This window comes from Pseudorca crassidens, chromosome 2 (assembly GCF_039906515.1).
Source record: "Pseudorca crassidens isolate mPseCra1 chromosome 2, mPseCra1.hap1, whole genome shotgun sequence".
NCBI classification, from domain to species: Eukaryota; Metazoa; Chordata; class Mammalia; order Artiodactyla; family Delphinidae; genus Pseudorca; species Pseudorca crassidens.
In genome coordinates, this window is record NC_090297.1 from 111593949 (window position 1) to 111619807 (window position 25859).

The window sequence follows — 25859 nt, forward strand, 5'->3', positions numbered from 1 at the left end:
TGAAAGAAATCAAAAATGACACAAACAGATGGAGAGATATACCATGTTCTTGGATTGGAAAAATCAATATTGTGAAAATGACTATACTACCCAAAGCAGTCTACAGATTCAATGCAATCCCTGTCAAATTATCAATGGCATTTTCCACACAACCAGAACAAAAAAATCTTAAAATTTGTATGGAGACACAAAAGACCCAGAATAGCCAAAGCAGTCTTGAGGGAAAAAAATGGAGCTGGAGGAATCAGACTCCCTGGATTTCAGACTATACTACAAAGCTACAGTAATCAAGACAATATGGTACTGGCACAAAAGCAGAAATATAGATCAATGGAACAGGATAGAAAGCTCAGAGTTAAAGCCACATACATATGGTCAACTAATCTATGACAAAGGAGGCAAGGATATACAATGGAGGAAAGACAGTCTCTTCAATAAGTGGTGCTGGGAAAACTGGACAGCTACATGTAAAAGAATGAAATTAGAATACTCTCTAACACCATATACAAAAATAAACTCAAAATGGATTAAAGATCTACATGTAAGGCCAGACACTATCAAACTCTTAGAGGAAAACATAGGAAGAACACTCTTTGACATAAATCACAGCAAGATCTTTTTTGATCCACCTCCTAGAGTAATGGAAATAAAAACAAACAAATGGGACCTAATGAAACTTAAAAGCTTTGCACAACAAAGGAAACTAGAAACAGTACGAAAAGACAGCTCTCAGAATGGGAGAAAATATTTGCAAATGAATCAACGGACAAAGGATTAATCTCCAAAATATATAAACAGCTCATGCAGCTCAATATTAATAAAACAACCCAATCAAAAAGTGGGCAGAAAACCTAAGTAGACATTTCTCCAAAGAAAACATACAGATGGTCAAGAGGCACATGAAAGCTGTTCAACATCACTAATCATTAGATAAATGTAAATCAAAACTACAATGGGGGCTTCCCTCGTGGCAGAATGGTTAAGAATCCGCCTGCCAATGCAGGGGGCACAAGTTCAAGCCCTGGTCCAGGAAAATCCCACATGCCGCAGAGCAACTAAGCCCGTGCACACCATAACTACTGAGACTGAGCTCTAGAGCCCACGAGCCACAACTACTGAGCCCGCATGCCACAACTACTGAAGCCTGCACGCCTAGAGCCCATGTTCCGCAACAAGAGAAGCCACCGCAATGAGAAGCCCACACACCACAATGAAGAGTAGCCCCTGCTCACCACAACTAGAGAAAGCCTGCATGCAGCAATGAAGATCCAATGCAGCCAAAAATAAATAAATAAATAAAACTACAATGAGGTATCACCTCACACTAATTAGAATGAGTATCATGACAAAATCTACAAACAACAAATGCTGGCAAGTGTGTGGAGAAAAGGGAACCCTCTTGCACTGTTGGTGGGAATGTAAATTGATACAGCCCCTATGGAGAACAGCATGGAGTTTCCTTAAAAAACTAAAAATAGAATTACCATATGACCCAGCAATCCCACTACTGGGCCTATACCCCAAGAAAACCATAATTCAAAAAGACACATGCCCCCTAATGTTCACTGCAGCACTATTTACAATAGCCAGGTCATGGAAGCAACCTAAATGCCCATCGACAGACGAATGGATAAAGAAGATATGGTACATATATACAATGGAATATTACTTAGTCATAAAAAGGAACAAAATTGGGTTATTTGTAGAGATGTGGATGGACCTAGAGGCTGTCATACAGAGTGAAGTAAGTCAGAATGAGAAAAACAAATATCACATATTAACGCATATATGTGGAATCTAGAAAAATGGTACAGATGAACCGGTTTGCAAGGCAGAAATAGAGACACAGATGTAGGAAACAAACATATGGACACCAAGGAGGGAAAGCAAGGGTGGTGATGGTGGTGGTGGTGGGATGAATTGGGAGACTGGGATTGACATATATACACTAACATGTATAAAACAGATAACATAAGAACCTGCGGTATAAAAAATAAAATAAAATTCAAAAAATATATATATATGTTCCAGAGGCCAGGGCTTTTTATCTTTTATGGTTTCTTTGTACTATATCTGTGGTGTCTAGAACAATGCTGGCACAAAACAGATGTTCAATAACTACTTATTGAATGAATAAAGTTACGTATTTTTCCGCCTGGCCTCCCTACTCTGCTAGAAATTTCTAAAGAGCAGTGCCAGGCATACAGTTGTTGCTTGATATATGACTGGTAGGCTGATCTGGGGAAACAAAGGCAGCTCAGCTGAGTCATGGCACAGAAGACAAAAGCAAGAACCAAGGGTCCTTGAAGTGGACCCTGTGTCTCCTCCCCTCTGCTGTCCAGGCTCCTCTCACCCCATCTCCAGCAAAGCTACCCATCAGCCCAACAGCAGTGGGTACTTCGGAAGAAGGTACATTTCCTTTCCTTCCTATCGATTTTTATTCTCCCAGTGAGAAGACAAATCTGTTTCCCCTCCACCAGAAAGCCTCGAGCCATGGCTACTGACATTATAGTAATTAAATCCCTGCTGCTAGGAGGGTTCAGAAGCCGAACAGGCCTCATGCCAAGGGCTGGCCTGCAGGGAGGGAGGCTGGCCGGGAGGGTCTGTCTCAGCCATCTCCTGATAGTGAGAAAATCCACTTAGCCACAATGCCTTCACGGGTTTTCACTCCTGGGTAGGAAGATAAAACCTCTCCAGCTGGACTTCCCTGGTGGCGCAGTGGTTGAGAATCTGCCTGCCAATGCAGGGTACACGGGTTCGAGCCCTGGTCTGGGAAGATCCCACATGCTGCAGAGCAACTAAGCCACAGCTACTGAGCCTGCGCTCTAGAGCCCGCAAGCCACAACTACTGAGCCCGTGTGCCACAACTACTGAAGCCCACATGCCTAGAGCCCATGCTCCACAACAAGAGGAGCCACCGCAATGAGAAGCCCGCGCACTGCAACAACGAGTAGCCCCTGCTCGCCATAACTAGAGAAAGCCTGCACCCAGCAACGAAAACCCAATGCAGCCAAAAAATAAACAAAGAAATTTATTGAAAAAAAAAAAAAACACCTCTCCAGCCCACCCCCACCTCCACAACGCACCCACCAATCAGCCAAGCGCTCCTTCACTCCGGGCATCACAGCTTTCTTCCCCTTCACTCCTTACTTCCATCTGGTCCTCATGACCCTCATCCCTTAAAATGGCCAGTGGAGAAATTATCATCATCCTCAACCTCACTTCTCCCATTTTCCAGATGATAAAACAGAGGCCCAGAAACCAAGTTTCCTCAATCCTAGTCCAGGGCCTTTCTCTTCACCCACAATCTTTACTGGTGCTCAGCATGGGCCACAATCCATGTCACATGCTTTCCATACAGTGGTGCCTCATTTAATCCTCAGAACTGCCCCAGAAGTAGGGTTAGGATTAACCCCCAAGGAAGTAGAATCAAAGCATTGAAGCAACTTACCTAAAGCCACACGTGACAGTCAGGATTCAAACCCAGCTCTGTCATGTGGAAGCCTGTTCTCCTAACGCCAGGCTATGCTGCCATAACGCCAAGCTATGCTGCCATATATAAGAGGCGGGGGGCAGCTGGGAGATAGATACAAGGGAAGATGAAAGAAGTGAAGGCGAGGTGAACCCGCAGGGAATAGAGGGCGGGGGAACAGGCAGAAGGAATGGATGACTCAGCCAGGTTGGCGGGTCAAATCCAGGACACGTGTGTGGTTTTGTCTCCTATAAAACTCTCATCATACCTGTCATAACTTGGTCAACGCCTGCCTCCCTGACCAGCCTGTGAACTCCGTGTCTTGTTAAGTATTGAACCCCGAGAGCCAACCTGGCACCTGTCGGCCCTCATGAATAGTTATCCACAAAAGACCAAGGGCTTGAGAAGCAAGGGGTGGTGGGGTTCTGGGATAGACATGGAGTGGGACCAACAGAGGAGAGCGGGGCAGGAGGCACTGGAATGCGCATGAAACGGGATGGGCCCAGGAAGACGCCTGCTGGCCAGGCCGGCAACAGATGATCTGGCCAGGAAGGAGCACAAGGTCAGCGACTCTATCTAGTCCTCTGGGCTTTGGTGACTAAGTCTGTGTTTGGAGTTTTCAGATTATACAATGAGAAAATTAACGATAAGAACAGCTGGCACTTCCCCAGCCCTTTACCATGAGCCCAGCGCTGGGTCTTGTCTCATTGGCTCCTCATGACACACATCCTCATCCCTATTCACAGATCTGGAGACTGAAGCTCATGGAAGTCAACTTTGTCATCTAGGTTGTACAGCCAAGAAGCTGCAGAGCTGGAACAAGAACACCAAAGCATGTCTGTTGACTGATCAGCTGACCCCTCCAGAGCCTGCGGGAGACCATCCTCGGCCCCAGAGCCCAGCCTTCCCTGTCAAAGTACCCAGGGCTCATGGAGGTTCAACAGGCTTCTGCATCTAAGCTGAGAGCCTCCCCCTCCCTCTCCTCCCTCTCCTCCCTGCAGAGCTCAAAGCATCCACTGAGGCTCTGGTAAGGCTAGTGGGACCGTGAGGGTGGCATAAAACTAAAAGGGGTGGGGGTGGGCAAGGGGGGAGAGAACAAGAACAGCTTTTTTGGCTTGAAAGAGCCCCAAGCCAGGAGGTGATCTGCAAAATCATGTGTTCAAGCCCCAAGTCCACTACTTCCTGGCTGTGAGACCCTGGGCAAGTCACCTAACCTCTTTGATCCTTGGGTCAGTCATCTGTAAAACAAGGATTGTTGTGAGGATTAGACGAGAAGAGGTGTGTGAAAGCACTAGTTGTAGGCCCTTCATAAATGTTCATTTTCTTCTCCTCCTCCATTTACCCCTTTTTACACTTCTAAGAGTTGCTTTGGAGTCATTTTTATGGAAGGGGAAAGAAGTATCCACTTTGTGAGAGAGGCACGTTCCGCCAAGCAGCTGAGGACAGAAGCATGAGAGATGGTCCCCTCCACCCAAGAGGAAACCCTCATGACTCAACCTCCATCCTGGACTTGCTCTTCACTCACATCAATTTCATTTCACTCTTGAGGGATCTTTCCATCACTGGCACACAGCGTGGACCAGTCTGGTGTCTTGTGCCAAAATGTCCTCCCACCCGGCTCCGCATCATTACTACCCCAGGAGCAGCGGAGAGCATCTTGGCAGAGCTGAACGCCCGGTCCAGCCCAGAGCAAGAGAGGCAGGGAGTCATGGGCCCAGCTCTAAGGGTTTCTACAAACCCATAGCCACCAAACTCTCAAAAGAAATAGCATGGCAAAGCCTGCCACGGACCAGCGTGGACCAAAGAGCCCCCAGGGGCCAGGTCTGTGCCTAATTGAATCCTCCACCTCCACCCTCAGCAAAAGGAATTATAATCCCACTTTCCAAAAAAGGGGCCACTGCTCAAGGCCATACAGCTCAATAGCACATGTCCAGGATTTGAATCCAGGTCTGTGTTGAAAGTCTGAGCTCTTTTAGGAAGAGACAGAGAAAAACACATTTCATTGAGGAGAGACCCCTATAGCTGACTCACATCCTTAAGGGCACAGACCTTTGCACTCCTGGAACCTAGACTGGGGCCTGCCACATAGCAGATGCTCAGTGGGACTAAAACCCAGAATTCCTGGATTCTAGCTGCACCCTTGCCACTCACAATGCTGAGTGGCCTTGGACAAGTCACATAACTTCTCTGGGTCTTGGGATCCTGTAAAGAGGAAGATGGTCTCTGCCCTGCCTTCCTCATTGAGGTGGGAGGTCTGTACAGGGGCCATGTCACCCAGGCTGGCACACCTGGTGGGCCCATGGAGCTTGGCCATTCAGGGAGGTATGGTACCACACCAGGCCAGATATGCCAGCAGCTGACCCTGGAGGAGGCCTCCCCTGGGTCAACCCACCAATGCCATCCAGCTCTGAGCCCCTCCAAAGGCAGTAGCCCGACCCACAGCAACACGCCCTGCCCAAGCCCTCATCCTAGAGGAAGGTGACGTCACCCATGTCTGTGGCTCCGGGCATTCCCACATGTGGGAGCTATTCGGGGACTGACTGAGCAAGCCAACATCCTACCCGATGGAAGCCAGAAGAGAGAGAAAATGGCTAAGCCCCAATTTGTTAAAATCAGAAATCTTCTTAAAAGGGAGAAAAGGCTGTGCAAAAATCCCTGCTGGTGGAACCTTGCGAGGATGCAGGCAGGTGCCAACTCAGGCAAAGGCGCTAAGAAGAACTGCCATTTGTTGGCAGCCTGGGATGTGCCAGCCACTGGGCTGGCCACTTACCCAACCATTATCACGTTTAGTTCTCACCAGGCTGGTGAATGCCACCCTCTCCATTTACAGATGGGGAAACTGAGGCTCAGAGACTTTGAGTCACTGGCCTTATAGTCACCCAGCAGCACGGGGCTGCGCCAGAATTAGCCCCCAGCGCAGTCTCTTCCCCACTCCCCACGATTAGCCAGCACATCACCTGTCTCCTCCTCCTCCCTGTCTGTGGGATGGTCCTGGCCAAGACCCCCAGCTTGCTGGGCTTCTCCATTTATCAGCTCAAGCTAAACATCAATGATTCTGAAGATGCTGGCTGGCAGGCCTGGTGCCCAAGAGCTCTGAGGGGCAGGTACCAGCCCATTCAGCCCCCGTGGGAGCGTCCTGTAAGACAGCTTTTCTGTTCATTTGACACTGAGCACAATGCCTGTCCTTTAAGAAAAATGCCCAACAAGCTGACTCAAAAATAACAGATGCCAATTTGCATATTATTTCACACATCATTTGCATGTTGTTCATTTAGTGTTATCACGGCTCTGCTCAGAATACAACTCTGGTTACCTTACAACCAGGCCTTGCGGAAAAAAAATGGCCTCCACGCAGGGCGAGCCCTGATCCCCTGGTACATCCCTCCCCAACCCAGCTGCTCTTTATGCTCCTTGGCGCCTGGTTGGGAGAGTTAACACCTGCCAGCGCAGAAAGGACAGGGAGAACCTTGATTCACAAGCCCTCACAACCTTTTGAATTCAAGACGGTACCCCACCGCAAGTCTTGAAGGAAAAATTATGTTCTCTTGAAGACATGTCAGGAAAGCCTTAGCAGTCTTTGCTTGCCCAGTTCTGTCCCAGGAAGGCCTCCCGGCTGGCCCTCCTGCTGTCATCCGTGCTCTCAGCCTCATTCTGCCTGGTCATCGTGTGTCCCCCTGACCTTCCTCCGGGCCTCCTGGCCTGGCTCCCTGGGCTTATTTTTGTCCTCTCTCCACCTGTCCGATTTGCAGGTCCACACCCAACGAGCTGTGCCCAGGCCACAGATTGCTGACGCTGAGTGTAGAATAACTGGGTCCCATGAGGTAAGAAGGCTCCAGAAGCCCAGGCCAGGCCATCACTGCAGCCCCACCTTCCAGGGAGCAGTCTGCTTCCCTCTTACTTGTGCAGACACACCCACAGGGACCCAGGCAGAAACAGGACCGAAGGTAAAGCCATTTGATTTTAGGAGAAAGGGGGCATGTTCCACACGTGTTCGCCTCTCCCAGAGCCCTTTTCTACAGCCACCTGTGTGGAGGGTGACACACGCACCCGCACCCTCCACGGCTCTCTGGGGGACTCAGGGCTAACAGCATCATCTTCTAAGCACTGCTCTCACAAAAGCAACAGCTGATGGGCTCAGTGTGTGCCCAGCTCTGCCCTGGGTGCTATGCTGTAGGCAGGGGCTGTGATTCGCTCTGAACATCTGAGAAACAGGCTCCAGGTTCAGGAAACTCCCTGAGGACCCCCCCTTAGGATGCTGCCGAGTCTGGATGCGAACCCAGAGCCCACGGCTGCAACTGCCATGCCAGGCCACCTCTGCCAATCAGTATTGCCTCTGAGAAAAGAAGAGCAGCGGGTCTTCAGGGTCTGAGGGTGCAGAACTCTAGGAAGAACTCTGAGTCCCTGGCAATTACAGTTATCAACTAAATATTAAATCCCAGGCTTCCCTTTCCTCCCTACCTGTCCCTGTGGATACCACATGGCAGGAACTCCAAGGTGCCCCTGCTCCATTCCCTACTCACTCTGCACCCTGTACCCTGGCTGCCAACGTTCTCACTCTCAGAAAGGCCCCCTGCACATGACCCTGCCATCTTGGCCTGTCTAACCCTTCAGGGGCCACCCACCTCCTACAGGAAGCCTCCCAAACATCCCGAATGACTGCCTGCTTCCTCAGAGCTCCCAACACCACTGCAGCCCAGCCTGGATGGACGGTGCCTGGGTGCAGGCCCGACGCCCCTTGAAAACAGGAGTTGGAGGACCATGGCTTGCTGTCTTGGTGATGGAACAGCAACAAATACATGTTTGATGGAATCAGAAAGCTTTGGAGCAGGGAGTTCAGCATCAGAGTCCAGCCCTCATTTTTAAGCTAGAGAAACAGAGACCCAGAGAAGTGAAGGGACTTGACAAAGGCCATACAACACGTCAGAAGCAAGAGGTGGAGGCACCTCCTGAGGGCTCCTTCAAAGCAGAGACAGCCCTTTCTTTAACATTAACTGCCGCTGACAGAGCTAAACAAAGCCTCACGCCGGGGAAGTAGGAAACTGGGACTCAAGGATGCGGAAGAAAGTTCTAGAAGCAGGGATGGAGCAGCCCTTGAAGGTTCCCTCACTCAAATCCCCAGCAGAGGTTTCTGGTGGGATTTGGAACAGAGAGACGAGCAAGGCACTGGGGACCTGAGCTCACGTTCTAGAACCATCTCTCCTCACACGGGCCCCAGGAGTAGCCACTCAACCCCTCTGCAGCTCAGTTTTCTCATCTGTGAGATACTCTGACTGTAATGACTCCCAGGCCGAGGTGGGGGCCCTGAGGAGAAACAAACATGGAAATACCTTGGATGTGAGATGCTGAGCCCGCGTGGGTCACCCCAATAAGTAGCCCTGCAGCCAGTGCTGGAAAGGGGAGAGGAGGGCGACAGGAAGCTCACAGGAGGACCAAGAGGCCAGGGAGCCGTGCGCGGAAGTGTCCCGGCCTGCTGGCTCTCAAGGGTGGAGGGGAGCCCTTCGGGGCTGCGTGAGGAGTCCTCCCGGTCCAGGCCTTCGCAGGGAGGGGTCTAGTTCCACACCTTCCACCCTCTCAGCTTTGCCAGCATCACTCTGGGGCGGTATTACCAGGCCTCCAGGTGAGGAGGCATCCCGATGACGGACAGTGGGCCTGTCCACATCTCACCCTGGACCCAGGCTGCACCCAGGGCCCCACCCCCTTGCCCTGGCCACCCCCCAGGACACTGTCTCCTCTGGGTACCTGCACTGGCATCTCCCACCCTCCATCAAGCCGCTTCCTGCCTATCTCTCGGTAAAGTTCATCCTGTCCCAACATTTTGCATCAAGGCTCTCATGCCCATAAACCTTGATTTGTCTCTTAAGAATGATAAGCAATTTCTCCAGCAGCAGCAGGCAAGGAAAAAGGCCTAAACTTGGGAGTCCATGGGCCTGGGTTCTTATTCCAGCGCCGCCAGCCACTAGCAGTGTCAGCTTGGCCTCATGACTTCATCTACAAAGGGTGCCATGACCACCCCCTACCTCCAGGACTCGCGAGGATAAAGCCGGCCCAGTGAGGCACAAATGGTCCCCTCCTCCCCCGCCCCATCACCCAGCAGCATTCGTGGCCCATGCAGTGCCAGGCCCAGAGATGAAGCAGGGTGGTCCCTGCCCCCAGCTCCCCCTCCCTCCTTGCTCTCGGAGCCCAGCTGAGCTCCTGGGGGTGGAATGACAGGGTCGGGGGAGGGGGCACCCAAAAACCCATCAGCCTCCTCCAGACTTTCCTTACCAGAAAAAAAGGCACTAGAATTTTCCTCCCCAAAGCTCCCGAGAACAGTGCAGTCTTAGAATCATTATTTAAAGAGGAATAGGAGGCTTTCTTCTTTCTCTCTGTGCCTTTGGGGTTTTGAAAGAAAGAGAAGAAAAACAGCTACGAATGAATGAACGTGCTGGTCTGCCTGCCACTGAGCTGAGGAAGGCGGTGTTTCATCAATATACAGCCGCCCTCCACAACCCCTTCCTCTCTCTCTCCCTCTCTCTCTAGTACACACTCATTTTCTCCCCCAAATGTGCTTTACAAATAACTGCAACAAAACCAAACCTTCCAGTTCTGATTTTACATCTCTCTCCCAGCCTCAGCTTCACCACAGAGGTTACTCCAATTGCTTTTCATTTTGTTTTTCTTTACCCTTATATTTTTTTAGAGCAGATCTTTGGACGCTGGCCTCACAAATCCCCCTTCCTGCAAGCTCAATAGGGGAAATACAAGGCCATCCACCAGCTCTCTAATTAGCCTGTGTAGCCGATAAATGCCCTAGCAATGATGCCAGGGCCGGAGCAGCAGGGAGCACTGCCCATGGGGAAGGGAAGTCCGGATGCATTATGAAGTCTTTCCCCCGGGACAGTTATAAATAGTGTCATGACATGCAAAGGAGAAGCATATATAAAAGTTATCTGTCCCTTCTGTGGGTTACAAACGTTTGGCTCATTTGCAGACTGTCCACAAAGGTTATAAATAGAGTCGCCACTACCCTGGGTGGGAGAAGGGGCTCGTTTTCATGCTCCCAGAGCCTCTCTTGCCCTCCTTGGGCCAAGATGCTGGGTGTGATGATAAAATGTATGCCTGGGACCTAGGTGGCTGGCTCCCAGGCTCCTACCTCTAGCCAATCGCTTATAAAGAGTCTCCTGCCTTCTGCAACCCGGTCCTGCATGTCATCCCACAGGGAGGCTCCATGCAGAGGAGTCTGACCTATTCCTCCTTTCCCAGCACGCTTGAAACCACAGACACGAGTGCCCTGAGGCATCTGCTCCCAATCATCAGGACATCCCCCCACAGTCACCCCCCTACCCCAAAGCGGCTCCTGGGTCTGGCAGGAAGTGTGGACAATTCACCCAGCAGAGCCCTGGCTGCTGCTCTGCCCTTCTGCAGAGAAGACCTCCATGACAGGGAGGGCAGGGGAACAGAAGAGCTGGGACCGGTGAGCCCACTCAATCATTCAGGCTGGAAGCTGGGGGTGGACCTCTGTGAGGTCAGCAAAGAGATACAAGTTGGCCCTAAGGGGCCCCACTCTCTTGGAAGAGCGAACGGCTGATACAGAGAAGGCCGCCCTTTTCAGGGTGGCCTCCCACGAGGGGGCCTGAAGAAAGGAAGCCACACGTGGAGTAGACAGGGAAGCCCCAGCATATCCACTCCTCCACCCACGGCCCGGGTGACCCCAGCAACAAGGCCCCCAGGGGGAGCTGGAAGAGCGGAGGGGCAGGAAGTTGGTGGGGAAGGCAGGAGTGGGGCACAAGAGGGGCAGAGGATGGGCTCTACCTGGGCAGCGAAACTCAGACAGATTGTGAGGCCAGAGGTGGTTAAGTGGTTTTAGGTTGTGCAAAATTGGTGGAGACAGAGAACCACCCTGCTGCTGTCCCAGCATTTCCCAGCCTCCCCTGGGCTGACCCCACAGCCCGACGCCCGAGGTCCCTGAGCCACCGATGACTTGCCAGCTGGATGGGGGCACCAGCTCAGACACCAGGAGGATGGCAAGGTGGGGAGGGGGCATCCACAGAGTCCCCAGCTCTCTCTGGACTCAAGTGGAAAGAGCACAGCAGGCAGTGTAAGACCACAAAGTGGGTGTGCCTCAAACCAGCTCTGGAAGAAAATAAAGCATGCCAAGAATGACTCCCCAAATCCTCATTCCTTAATCCTGACCAGCACTAATGTAGTAGAGACAATGCCACTAAGATTCCTCAACAGGACCTCTAGACCTGGCCTATGATGGTGGCTAAGGCCTCAAGGGTAAATCCACCCATAAGGAAAACACCTGGACGCTCATTCGGTTCGGGGATAACCCAGTAGCATCAGAAGCCACAGCCTTGGCGTGATCACAAAGAGCTCTCCTCTTACCGCAGCCCATCTTCCTTCCCCATCATCACCTGAGGCATATGAGAGCAGAGCCAAGGACCATTCCTGATTTCTTATCTCCTCAGGCTGGCTCCCTTTTGCATTAACTGACTATGCTCAGGGGTCATGCCATTTTCCTTCTCAAGAGAGCCAGGCCTGCATGGTGAATTCCTCCCCCAGTAACAGATATCAGCCAAAGACAGGCAAACAGGAAGGCCACAGCCCCGTGGAAAAGAGCAGAGAACTTCCGAAAGCAGCAGCTCAAGCACAAGGTTAGCAGTCTTCATCATTTGGGGAAAAGAAAGTGTGTCCCTCTCCCCAGGGCCTTTGAGTGGGAACTGCCACCATCAGTGCAGAATAACCCAGTCTGGGTGGGGTGCCTGAGGCCACCCTGTCCACCCTCCTGCTTCCAGACCAGTTAGCAAAGCCAACCAGACACAGAGAGTTCTCCAGCAAAAGAGGCTGTTACCCATCCCTCCCCAGGGTCCACTGAACATCTGAGTTCCCCCAGCTGTTGATTCTTCATTCTGAACTAAACCCTCTTGTCACAACAGAGTCCGTTTTCTCTGCAAGGCTGGAGAACAAATGTTCACCTCCCCTACAACAGACCCATGCTATAGGTGGTTTCCAGTCAGAAGACCCAGCCCCATCTCAGAACTTCTCCCCTCCGAGATACAACTTCTCGCTCCACTGACAAGTCTTAGTTCCCAAGCTATCAAGGCCCCAACTAATTCTGGAGCCAGAGTTAGATAACAGAGGAAAAAGACACCTCTTTTCCTCTCATCTTCATCATTAATAACAATAACAGTAGGTCCTGTATGGAGCGCCTTACACTAATTCACTCTCCCCACTTGACAGCTGTGGAGACAGGCTCAGAGAAGCTACATGGCTTGTCCAAGATCACACACTGGAGGTGGCAGAGCTAGGATTCAAACTTTGGTCTGCTTCTTTAAAACAATCCTATTTGCCCCCAGGAGGAGAGAGAATAGCTACCTTATCCCCTCCTGGGTCCACAGGGCCTGCCGCAGACACCCAGAAAATACTTGTTCCAATAATGACTCAGTGCCTGGATGGATAGAGGATGGAAGGGCTGGTGAGCGGGTGAGCCCTGCTCATCACAACCGATACCGACCCCAAGGTGCACAGGAGGTGGCCGCCTCACAAGCTGAGGCAGGCAGGACTTCCCGGGTTGCTGTCCCCTCCATTCTTCCATCAGCCAGAGGGTCATCGATTTAAAATTAGGCAAAGCCCACCCCTTGGATCACCTCACCCTTCCTTTGCGCCAGAGTCTGCTGTCTCCGGCTCTGGGAAAGCCCCTTTCCCTGAATACTCCATCAGGGAGGCACCTGCTCTAGCAGCAACCCTCCCGCCCCATTAAAACAAATGTGCACAGACCAATCCCACGCTGGGAGCTGTCTCTAGGAAGGGCCATTCCCCTAAGAGCTCTGACCACAGGGTTCACTAAAAGAGAGGGTGCTTGTCTTGCCCCTTCTCCCCATCCCCCCAGCACTTGGGCCTTCATCAGCTTCCCCCAGCAAGGGCTCCTGGTCCCCAGGGGGTGCCTGGAGGGAGCCGGGATTGTGCCCAGGGCAGCTGCCAGGCCTGCCGAGGCTAGCAGCCCCCTCTCCCGGAGCGCCCAGTGGGAGAAGGCAGCGAGCAGAAGGACCCACAGATTCAGAGGCTCATTACAGGGAATGACTAAGTGAGCTGCGATTCCCGGGGAAACCCCACTCGCTCCGGCTCACAGAGGGGCTCAAATCCTTGAGCCGTTTAGACGAAGGCAGCTTCCAGGAGCTGCCCGGGGCTGGGGCAGTCCTCTCTGAGCAGCCAGGTCCCTGGGGGACCCTCCACCTGGAAGTCTTGATTCTGGTTATTCAGGTCATCTGACAGGTCTGCCCCACCCCTTTCCAGAGCGGGCAAATCTGCCCATCCTCTGCTCCAGCTAGCGAGAGGCTGGGAATGGGGGAAATCCGATCAGCACCTCCTAGGTTTTTGTGGCTGGATTTCAACAAGGAATGTGACAGTCTCGCAGCAGCTGTGCCCAGCCTGAAACAAGCTCTATTTGAAACCTCCAACAGCTGAACCCCTCCCAGCTACCCGCTGCCCAAAATGACAAATAAGTAGAGAAATCCAAACAAGCAAGCCTGCACACACACACACACACACACACACACACACACACTCACACCAACAAATTGGGGGTGAAGGGTAGAGTGGGAAAAAAATCCACTTGCCCAGTGACTCCCCAGGTCTCCAAGCCTTCAAGCTCGCAGCAGGAGGGCTCCCAGCAAGCAGAGCTTTGACAGAAACCCACCTTCCTCAAGCCCCACTCCCTTGGAGGACGCGATTTCCAAGCCCACTCGGGGAGGGAAACCCCCTCCTCCGTCTTGGGACTGGACAGAGGCTGGGGCAGTGGGGCCAGCTCCCCCGCTAAAGCCGTGCCGCCGTTCTTCATCGGGGCGCGCACTCACACACTCATCCGTATTTATCCGAAGAAGAAGGAGTTGGGGTGGGAGGGGAGAACTGGGGCTGAGCCGGGGGCATGAGCTCTCGGGGACTCCCAGGAAGCCCTGTCATCCCATCCGAAGAAGAGGCACTCCCCCCGACCCCAGCTGATGCCAAGGCGGCGCCCATCTGCTCTGCCCGGGTAACACCTGTAGCCATTTTTATCAGGGGATGTTTACAAGGCAGCAGCAGGTTTATTCTGAGTCCTCTTTCCTGAGAGAAAAGACCGCTGATTTCCTCCGCCTACATTTTTACCCCATGCCGCCAGAAGACTCAAGTCACGGGTGCTTTTCTATTTTGCCCTAAGTCTCTCAGGGATGAGGAGGGAAACAGAAACTTGGGAAGAGAGAGAGAAGACAGAGAGAGAAGGGACTGGCATGGAATCCCCACCACCCCCCCACCCGGACATTTATTTCTTTTTTATCCTCGGGAAAATGGAGTGGAGCAGGGAGGGGAGGAGAGGAGGGGAAGTCACAGGAACTGGCAAGCACATCAAGGCGGAGTGTAATTAATTGGTGCGTTAAGCTGCTAGGTTATGCTTTAGTACGAGTGAGCCAGGAGGAAAGATGATTTCTCAGAAGGGATTCTTTAATCCTCCCTAACACAGAGTCTACAAATTAGACACAGTGTGTGGGGATGTCCCCCCTCCCAAGGAAGCAAGGAATGAATTCTCCCGGGATTAAGCAGGAAAACCATGGGAAGTTAGAGTGTTCCATATAATTGAGCAAACGCCTCTCCCCAGCACCACCATCTCTCTCTCTCCCCCAATCTCTCTCTCTCTCTCCCCGCCCCCCCCCCAACTCGGCGCGCGCTCTCTCTCCCTCTCTCTCTTGCTACCTACATATTCCTTTTGTTCAAGGTATAAAGAGAAACTGCAGCCCCTACCTTTGAGTACAAACCCCAAGAGAGCTCGGTCTCTATCACCATAACAACAATTCCAAACATCCCAAAAATCAGAGCATAGTCACTCAGTCGCTTCCTCTTTTCAAACAGGGCCCTCCTGTGTCCCAGCTTATAGCCAATGTTTTGGTTTTTCCGCTTGTTGGCTTTGGGGAAGGTGGTGCTGCTGGCGGTGGCGCCGGCGTGCTGGTGGTTGTGGGCAGCATTGGGGTGATGGAGCAGGGTCTGGTGGGCATGGTTGTCCTCCCGGGAGGAGATGACGATCTCCGGGGGGTTGCTGGGGCTGAAGAGCTGGAGGGGCTGGCCCTCGGGCTCAGCCTCGATGAGGTTCCTCCGGGAGGCGCTGAGCCGGCTGAGGGGCTTCATGACCCCACCGCTGTACTTGCAGGAGCTCATGGCTATCTCTGTGAAGGGGTTGCTGTCCCGCCGGTGCACCAGGGGGCTGGCCTGCCGGTGCCGGCCTCCTCCACCAGGCCCACTTGTGGCTGTGGAAGTTGGAGAGTGGCCAAGCAAGTGGTCATTGAGATTGAGCTGGCTGCCTTGCCTGGAGGAAGGGTGGAGGATGGCGGTGGAGTTGGATGAAGGGGGGCCCCTGAAAGCAGTGGGAGAGGAGTGTAGCAGGCCGGGGTGGATGGGCTGGCTCTGGAGTTGGGCGAGCTGAGACAGGGGATGCGGCTGCTGCTGCTGCTGCTGAAGCTGCGGAGGCTGAGGCTGCAACGGGGGTCCTGGGGGCTGCTGGGGGGCTGCTGGTGGTGCTGGTGCTGGTGGCGGCGGCGGTGGCGGCTGCTGCTGCTGCTGCTCATCCCCGGAGGATGGACAGGGGCACTTGGGGTCTTCATCCAGGTCCCCCACCCCGGAGTCATGGAAGTGCCCAGAAGTGTCCATCTTGGGGCCTGGCTGGATTCCCTGCAGCACAACTCCCCACCCCAAAGCCACCCTCGTTCCAAAGATGTCCTCAAAGGAAGCCAGGCATCCAAGCTCCCCCACCAGAGTGTCTTGGCTCCAGTCCTCTCTCTTTGGCTTGCTCCGGTTCTCTGGGGCTGCCTGGAGTCCAGACGCTGCCACTCAAGAATGCATTGTACTGGGCAGGGAGGGAGGGCAGGAGGGGAGCTTGGAGAAAGAAGAAGAAGGGGGAAAAAGAACTCTGTCTCAGGAGGTGGTCCTCTAGGAGCGTGTGAGGCCAGGTTCAGCTTCACTCCTCGCTGGCTCAATAGCTTTGCTCTCCTCCTCCTGCCACTGTTATAGGGTAAGCCAAGCCCACTTATTAGCAGCCGGTCTCATTGGCTTGTCTTAACTCTCCAACCACCTCCTAACTCCGCCCCCCGCATAGGCTCCTCCCCGAAGGAGGGGCCTGCCGCGCTCCGCTCCCAGCCCCAGTGGCAGCGCAGCGAAGGCTGGGAAATGTAGTTTCCGCTCCCCACCCGGGAGCTGAGCAGCTGCCCTCTTTCCTCTGACAGGTATGGCAGAAAGCCGTCAGCGCACGGCGATACGAGATGTAAGCGCACGCGGGGCGGTGGCGAGGAGGAGCAGAGGTCCTCCTAAGGAGGGGAGCTGTGCATCCTGATGCGGGGGCAAGAAGCAGGAAGACAGTTATTAATGGTCAGGGTTTGCGATAGGTTGTTTCACACATATTATCCAGCTACATCCTCCAAACACGCAAGGAGGTGGGCATCGTGTTCCCATTTCACAAATTGATGCTCAGAGATTACTAACAACTTCAAGGTCACAGAAGCAGAGGGAACCCACATCCTCCTGCCCCCAGGTAAATACTGAACTGCCTGCAATATGTGTGCAGGAGCATCTGTTATTTCTAATCCTCACATCAATCCTATGAAAATGATGTCATCCTTCTGCTTTTACAGATGAAACCCGTTTTTTAAAAAATCACTCAAGCACAGATAAGTAGCTTGCCAGATGTTACCCCGTTTGTAATTAAGGATGCTAGAATTCGAACTCAGCTCGGTCTGACCCCACAGCTCCTATACCATCTCCCAGGATGCCTTTCCACTGTGATGCTCAGTGCACAGTGGTTGCTCCATAAATATTGCTCAAATGAGGGGTGGAAAGAGCCAGAGAGAAGCTGTGGAGGAAGAACTGGCCTCCCCAAAGCAGGATGTGTGAAATGGACTATGGCTCCAGCTGGACTTGGAGTCATGGGAAGGTCTGGAAGGAAGACTGAAAACCCCCGTGGTCGTTCCCCACCTGATCTGTCCCATGGAGCTCTGAGAGTCAGAGCTGGGAACAGCTGCTGGCTTCCCAGGTTCAGAACCATCATCAAGTATTTATTAAGCTCCCACTGTGTGCAAAGGGAGTTCCAAAAAGATGGGACCCAGCTGAATTCATTTCCACTTCTAACGGCAGCTGACTTAGGGATCAGTGAAGAAGGGGCCATTATGGGATTCCCCAAGCACACCTGGGGTTTTAGGAGGGAGGCATCTTCCTGCCTGGCTCTTGCTTCCCCCATCACCCCTTGGCCTCTGTCCAGCTGCTTCTCTGGTAGGAAGGGGGAAGAGGAGGAGAGCCATGCATGCACACACACACACAGATACACGTATGCAGGTGCACCTATATACATAGGTGTGCACTCACTGGCCCACAAACACGTACACACACACACACACACACACACACACACACACACGCCCACACACAGTGAGGTTCTAAAGCAGTTCTGAATGGTGAGCAGCAAGTGGCCAGGTCAGGAAGGAGCAGGGCTCCCATCAAAAGAGCCCAGAGTATCCGCCGTATGCCAGTTCTCACCTCTCCAATCCCCTCTCAGTCCAAATGATTGAGAACTAAATAGTACTTGTAAGTCACAACCCCAGAAACCTGAATAATTGCAACTACACCTGATAATCTTGATTACTGTTATTATTATCAATGACATGGTCACACCCCCTGCCACTACAAGTCATAGCGCCGGGGCTCAGACACAAGCTGGGGTCTCATGTGTTTTCTCACAACCATGCCGGCCCTCCAGTACCCTCCACCTCACCCCTTCCGGCATGCCCTGACTGCTCTCCCCTTCCCTTCTGTCTTCTTGGTTTCCCTCCATCCATCCCCAAACAGAGCCACCTGTTTGGTTCAAGGCTCCAGATCATATACTGAGGCTTAATGATTTCCTAATAAATTATCATTACTATGTCATTAGTAGCAGAAATATGCTGTTAGTATTGCTTCTCAGGGCTGGACACAGCATCTGGGCTGTGAAAAATCAATTTTTAGGGGCAGACTCCAGGTCTGGGCATTTCTGTGCTCACTCCACCGCTATGACCTGTCTTCTGCCTCAGTTGACCTTTCTGGGCCATCCCGGCTGTACCAGCTGGATCCCATAGGGACTGTTAGAATATGTCCTGCTATCATGGAGGGGGATAAGAAACACCTGGCGGGGGTGGGGGACTAAACTATACCAGAGCCAAAGCTAGAGATTCATCTGGAAATGGGCTGGAGCTTGACAGCTAATGCCACCGATGCAGCTCACGCCCTTCAATACAGCCACCCTATGGGAATGCGAAGTGAATGATATCATGGTTAGAGCTTGAGCTCTAGAGTCATACTGCCCAGGCTGGAGCCCCTCTCTGCCATGCAATGGCTGTGTAACCACAGGCAGGATAACTACCTTCTGATCCTCAGCTTCCTACTCTATAAAATGGGAGTGATAAGGGCCCCTACATCATGAAAGTCAGTAGTAGTGGGCTATCTCACCAGGCCACACACGCTGCCCAGAAGCTGGTGTGCTGGAGCTGGCTGGTACTGGCTCCTAAAAGCCAAAGGTGCATATCTCTTCCCAACTCCACAACCAGTGATGTCACACTGATAGCTTGAAATTAGTGATAATGGGAGTGTTTACACCTGCAAATCAGGGTTGACTTTTTCCTGCATGTCCAAATCCACACCTTGAAGGATAGGCTCTTCCTTCAAATAAATTATGCCTCTTAAGTCTGTAAAGATGAAGGTCAAGGGGATGTGGTGGAGTTTCTTAGCCCAGAGAAGACAAGGAAAGTGAACAAGGACATGCTCATGAAACCCAATAAGGTAATGGTGGCCTTTGGCCATACCAGCTCCACATCAGGTGTGCTGTCGCTCTGCCCCTGCCCTCCTTTCCACATTCATTCCTCACCACTTCCTTCTTTAAGCCCCAATACCACCAGCTTCTTATGGTTCCTCCAACAAGCCATGCTATTTCATACCTCCATGCCTTTGCTCACGCTTTTCCTTCTGCCTGGCAAGCCCTTCCAGTACATCTTCATCCAGCACATTGCTTTCGCCCTTCAAGACATGGCTCACAGGACTTCTTGCTGGGAAGCCTCTCCCAAGCTCCCCCATATCCAAATCAGGGGCCCTTCTCCTGTAGTTTTCAGTATCAAGCACTATAGCTGTCATCTCTTTGTGTGTTCTTTTCCTCCTAGACTGTGACCTCTGTGAGGGCTGGAATTATGTCTTCTCCATCATCGGACCTGCAGCTCTTACACAGAGCCTGGCATATAACAGATGCTTAACAAAGATTCATTGAACTGAACTGAACTGAACTTGAAACCTTGGCGAGGTCATTTTGAGGCAAATAAGAGGAAGTCATAGTGCTTTCCACACAAATAATAATTTCCCCCATCAGTAAAATGAATGTGATAGAAGAGATGATTTCTAAGATCCCTCAGCTTTAAAATCCCATAATCTGTGGTCCGTGGAACTTGTTACCCCCAAAACATAGAACTGACTGAAAATGGGTTTAAGAAAAGGAATGATATATGGTTTATATAGCTGTCTTTCCCACTAAGCTGTAGACTTCTTGAGCACAGAGAAGGGGTCTAATTTTTTCTGTATCCCCAGCACTGATCAGGGTTATCTGGCTGTGGATATACTCATTATAGGTTTATTGGATAGATGGATGGATGGATGGATGGATAGATAGGTGGATGGATGGAGTTTAGATACAATGACAGACAATAGCGGGATTTTTAGAAAAGCTAGTGGTGGTTAAGGGCTATCCTTAACCTTCTAAGAATAGAAGTATCTTAAAGATCAACGACACCTCCCTCAGACCCTGGATGGTTGGGTCAGAGACAGCTCTGCGCTGAACAGTTCATTAGCCCATTCAGATTCAGTCATTATTGTGTTCTTAACTAGGAGCTCTGTTACAGGATCAGTTAATGTTTTTAAAATAAAAACAACCCCTGTATTTGCTAGCACTTTACAGTTTTCCAACTGCTTTCACATAAAGTACTCCATTTGCACTTCCTGGCAGCCCTGGAAGGCAGGCCAGGAAGGTTCTATTGCTCCATCCATTACACTCTCGCCCCCATAAACTAAAGTATAGAAAGGTTGAAGTGACTCACTCAAGGCCACCAGTTAGTCGTGGATTTCAACCTGGACCCTTCTGAACCCTAGACCCATGCTCTTTCCCATTCCCCATTTGTGCTGCCCGGAATGCCACTTCACCCCTCACTTGGTGTCCAGTCCCACTAGAATTTAAGGATAGCACAGTGATGCCTCCACCCAAAGCCTTCCCACACCTCCCCTCCTCTGCTCCTTCCCCCTAATTTGACATCATCTTCCTCTTCTGAATTCCCTTAGCACTTTATTTGTATCTCTCTGGGGATACTTTTCACCTCTTGCCTTGTATTGGAGTTCTCTGTATACATGACTTTTCTCCCCTGTTTTTAATTTACACCATAAGCTCCTTGGGGACAGGAGCCGGTGGTGTGGATTGTAAAACACACACACAATACTACACCTCACCCCACACCCAGATTATGTGTTAAATCTGGACGTGAGTGAGTGAATTGATGCATGAATGAGAGTTCAGGGCATTCTGACCCTGGACACAATGCTTACCCCTTACCTGCACCACTGGCCACAATGAACGCCGATCTGTAAGTGTAGGTCTCTCATCCATGCTTCTTTTCTCTGAGTCCCTGAACATCCAGACCCGGGGTGAGGGCTCTCCTAAGTAAAGCCCACCCACCCTCCCCCAAGTCATGGCAGAAAGAGTGAGACAGGACCACAGCACATCCCACCTGCCTCCAGGGCACCCACCAACCGCTCTTAGCCACCAATGGCAGCTTCACACCATTTCCTCTTTGCTGAAGAAAAACTGAAACTTTTGTGCTTCGTATGGGTCTCGCTACAAAAGAGACGTACAGCTCAACATCTCACACCCCGGTGCATTCACTGAAAGCCTGCTCTGTGCAAATGTGGTCCCAACAAGCTAGTGGAGTTAGATTAGTATCCCCATTCTACAGATGGGGAAACTGAGTTAAGTTCTAGAGAAGGCAACTGGTTTGCTCTTGTTCTCAAAGGAGGGAAGAGGCCACGCCATGAGCCAAACTGGACCGTCCACTTGCAGGTCACCTCTCCACTCAGCCACCACCACTGGGCTTCTTCCCCTTCCAGAGGAAAGATTCCTCCTGCCCTCCACTCCTACCCAGGTTCTCCAGGAAACCCCCTTTGACAAAAGGAGTGGGGGAGGTTTCAACAGAGCAGCTCCACTGAGACCTGTCTGAAAGAAGGGTGACGATTTTGCTCCAAAAACTTTGTGGCAGGCAGGGCTGGTCCTGGACATGGAGAGAAGATGGAGTGGAGCAGGCAGGCAGGGGTGCCGGGAGCAGCCTTGGGCTGGAACTCCAATACATGAGCTTTAGAGCTGCCATCTTCCTGCCGGTGACCACACGGCACCACTCTGAGCCCGTAAAACTGGACCCATCCATGCCTCCCTCCGTGGTTGTTTTGTGAAAAACGAGATACATTTTTAAATGCTTCTCCTCACCACTTCTCCATGGCTTTGGTGAGAGAACTTGCTGTTCTGGCCAGATGGATCAGTCCAGATGGGAACATTTATTTGAGGGGGTCCAAGGTTAAATAAAAGGTGCTGATACAGTATCTGGAAAGAACGCATGAGAAATGGGTACAGGGCACCAACATCTTGTCACCATGAGGCCTTGCCAGGCTCACAGGGAGCTGGTATAGGGGCACACACTTTGCAAACTGTAAAGTGCTACAGTGTGGACTGGGCAAGTGCAAGGAGCTTGGTGGACCTTGGTGGCTGGGGGAGAGCCCATGTAGACCCGTTTGGCCAGGGCTCAGCATCTGAGCCTCATCCCTAGAGCCAGCCCAGGTCCAAAGGTCTGTCTGCTCAAGGCTAAGTCAGTGGAGAGAGCCCGTCACTGGCCTGTCCTGGATGGGTGGGTGTCCACGCCCAGCCCCACACTGTGTAGATGATGACACCCTGCCCCCCAACCAGAGATTCAGCTTCCTGAGGGTGGAATCTCTGTCTGTTTTATTCACTGCTGAATCCCCAGTGCCTGGCACAGCACATGCTCTCAATTAAGATTTACCGATTAAGTCAGCTTCCTGGTCTCAGTCCCAAAAGGCTCAGAGAAAAAAAAAAAATTACCTCTAATGGTTTCCCAAACCCAGAGCTGGCACCTGAGCTGCCCAAGAGAAGGTTAAGAACCAGGGCAGCCGCAGGCCCCAGGCACCAAGGGACACAGCAGCACTCTGTAGCCTTGGATGAACCACCCTCCTACAGTTAGGGTCGAGAGTGAAGGACAGATCCCCGGAGCCTGGCTGGTGACTTGAGCCCGAGCCTTCTGAGCCAGCCGGTGCCATCAGCCTCTTCCCAGACTCCAGACTCCAAGGTCCTGGCGGCTCCCCGCCCAGCTCTGGCTCTGAGATTGAAGCCCCAGCTGATGCTTACCCGGGGCGCACCCACCTGGGGCACAGCAACCTGTGGCCGGTTTGTGAGGAGTGTGGCGACCTCTGCTGGTGGCACGTGCACATAGCTCTGCACTCCAGGCACCTTGGGAGGCGTGGAGGGAGATCCCCAAAGGGAACTGCGCCCGTAACTTTCTGCCTCCTTCCATGGAGACTCGGGGACTACATCTGGTGCCAGGATTTACCTTTGTGAACATTTTGCAAAGGTAGCCTCTATTTGGCAGGTTCTTCGAGCTTTTCCACCATAGGGAAAGAACATATTACCCCTATTATCTGTCCTAGGTAAGCCAGCATAAAACCGTTGAATGAGAGGGCTGGAAGGGACCACAGAGATGCCTAGGGCCCAGCCTTACTAGCAAGAGAAGACCACCCAGAGATGGGAGGTGACTTGCCTAAGCTCACATGTGAGTTAAGGACAAAGCTGGGACTCGAATCAGGATCCCCTTGATGTGATGTGTCCCTTTCAGGGGGCCTATCATCTCTCAGTAGCTGTTGGACACCCAACAGCACAGCTCACTACATCCCTCCTGCTGTCTCACTGCGTACATCCCAAACTCAAGCTCCCAGCTACATGTCCACTCCAAGTCGCTGCAATTAAATGAGAAAAAGTCCCCTCTCCCCACACCGCTTTCACAGGGTAAAGTCAGCAGCCAAGGCCTTCCGCGCCCAGCACTCCGATATGAATAATGCAAAAGGGCAGGAATCTCGCTGCCTTCCTGCCTTCCTTCTCTCCTGGTAAAGGTGAAAGCTGGAGGGTTGCTATGGACACTGCACTCAGTCTCTCCCTCCTCAGTAATAATCCGTAGCCGCCCTCCCTGCTGGAGTCTGAGTCTCTAATTGCCTAGCCTCGGAGGCAGCAGGATGCTTCACAGGAGATACCAGGCAGCTGGAAGAGCCTGAGGATTAGATGCGCTAAGTGGGAAGGAGAGAGTGACAAGATGGAAATCACCTGAAATTGGAGGCAACAAGCTCAACCTGTGTAGGTAGATCAACAAAACCAATGCCAATTCAGCCAGAATTAGAAGAGCATTAGTGTCTTAACAGGATCCCCATCAAATCGGACACTTAATCACTATGGCCAGCATCTCTCAGGCAGGACTCTGAGAGAAGGGAAGGGAGAATCTACACCCCATGGCTGTGTGCATGAGCAGTGTCTGAGGGAAAGACTTCGACAGCCCTTTTGCTCTTATATAAAAAAAAACATGGGTCCAGGAGATTTTCTGAGCTGGACTCCTGGACGCCCTGCTGCCCTGTGTACAGAAGCACCTCATCTCCCCACTGCCACACAGCCCCCTTCATTTATCCTCCCCTGGAGATCAGATCATTATCACCACTACTAGTTTCCCCACCATGAGAACAGATCATGCGCGCCCCCCATTAGGATCCCACCAGATGACCAGAGAACTATCACCTCTAGTCCTGTCTCTGCCATGAGAACCACAGTGTATCCCCTCTATGAACAGCCCCTCTGAGAGATCAGGATGCCATTGCTGCTATTCTTGTCCCCACCCTGAGACGAGCATTTTTTCTCCACTATTGGGCTCTCCACCATGAAATCAGAACATTGTCATCTCTATCCATGTCCCACGGCTGCCCACCTACACATCAGACCAGGTCACCAAGACCACAAGATTCCATACAGCCATGGACTCAGGTCCAACATGGAGCATGCTTTGTTTTCAACCAAAAGTCACACACTTCTGGGAAGGATAGCTGGCTTCATCCTCCAGTGCCCACAGTGGCCACAAGGAACCTTTAAAGAGAGGGCCTACGGGAAAGCACATTGGGCCCTACAAGTCACTGAACACGTGCATTGGTGGCTAGAGTGGCCTTCTGGAGGCTGGGCTTGTCTCAGAGCTCAGCCATTAGGAGGATAAAGTTAGCTTTTCTGTGCCCTGACCACCACTACAAAAACTCCCCTCCCCACATTCATTAATCCTGGAGGAAGCGTGTGAATGAACCAGGGAAGCCCCAACTCTATCCCCAAAGACCCTTCAGGTGGATAGATATAGATACAGATAGAGACCTAAACACATACACACACATACACATATATGTATACACATGGGTTTATACATATATACTTTTTTTTTTTTTTTGGTGGTACGTGAGCCTCTCAGTGTTGTGGCCTCTCCCGCTCTGGACACGCAGGCCCAGCGGCCATGGCTTACGGGCCCAGCCGCTCCGTGGCATGCGGGATCCTCCCGGACCGGGGCACAAACCCGTGTCCCCTGCATCGGCAGGCGGACTCTCAACCACTGCACCACCAGGGAAGCCCCATATATACATATAGTTTTAAAAGGTTGAAAAAGATTGATGAAGGGAGGGATCAAAAACTTTTCCAAACCCCCACATTTACCACTATTTCTCTCATTTTTTAATTTCTGCCATTAAATACAGTGAAGCAGAACAGAAAGCTGTTTCTCCCCCAGACTTATAAGGGAAATTCCAAGACTTACCCTGAAAAGAGGGCCATGAGGTCACCCCAGGAAGTGGGTTCAAGGCACTCAGCTGGGCTCACACACTAGCAGTGACTCACTCCCAACACTGACTTTATAACAAGTGGAACTCCAACTCACACCTCAGGAGAACCATAAATCACCCCCCATCCTGGACCACGGGGCACTCAAAGATAATCCTTGTCACAGACGTTGGGGCCAGAATGCTGGGGGTCTGCAGTGCTAGACAGGAGGAGGCCCAGCCACTGCTGGCTGGATACTTAGTGCAGTGACAAATTCCCCACTGATGGGAGCCACAGCCCAGCCTGGGACTCCCTTTTCCAGTCTAGAGCCTCTGGTAAGTTTTTCTAACAAAAGGAAAGACATCAAAGAAGTGGGGAGACCTCAATTTTGGAAAGTGCCTATGAGCACAGGACCCCTACACACATGAGATCAGGTGGGCCGCCAGC

At 51.8% G+C, this 25859-nt stretch overlaps 1 protein-coding gene across 3 annotated transcripts in view; it reads right to left on the reverse strand.

Annotated features, from left to right (window-relative positions):
- Positions 1–25462, reverse strand: part of KCNN3 (potassium calcium-activated channel subfamily N member 3) — a 186293-nt gene extending 160831 nt beyond the window's left edge. The window contains exon 1 of one of the 3 annotated variants that reach the window (XM_067727962.1): positions 15227–16672. In XM_067727962.1, coding sequence (XP_067584063.1) covers positions 15227–16126 — 900 coding nt within the window. In that variant the 5' untranslated portion in view covers positions 16127–16672. Of the gene's footprint in view, positions 1–15226; positions 16674–25410 lie in introns of those variants that run through there. The other 2 variants (XM_067727963.1, XM_067727960.1) reach the window with 2 other exon arrangements.
- Between the last annotated feature and the right edge of the window lie 397 nt (positions 25463–25859).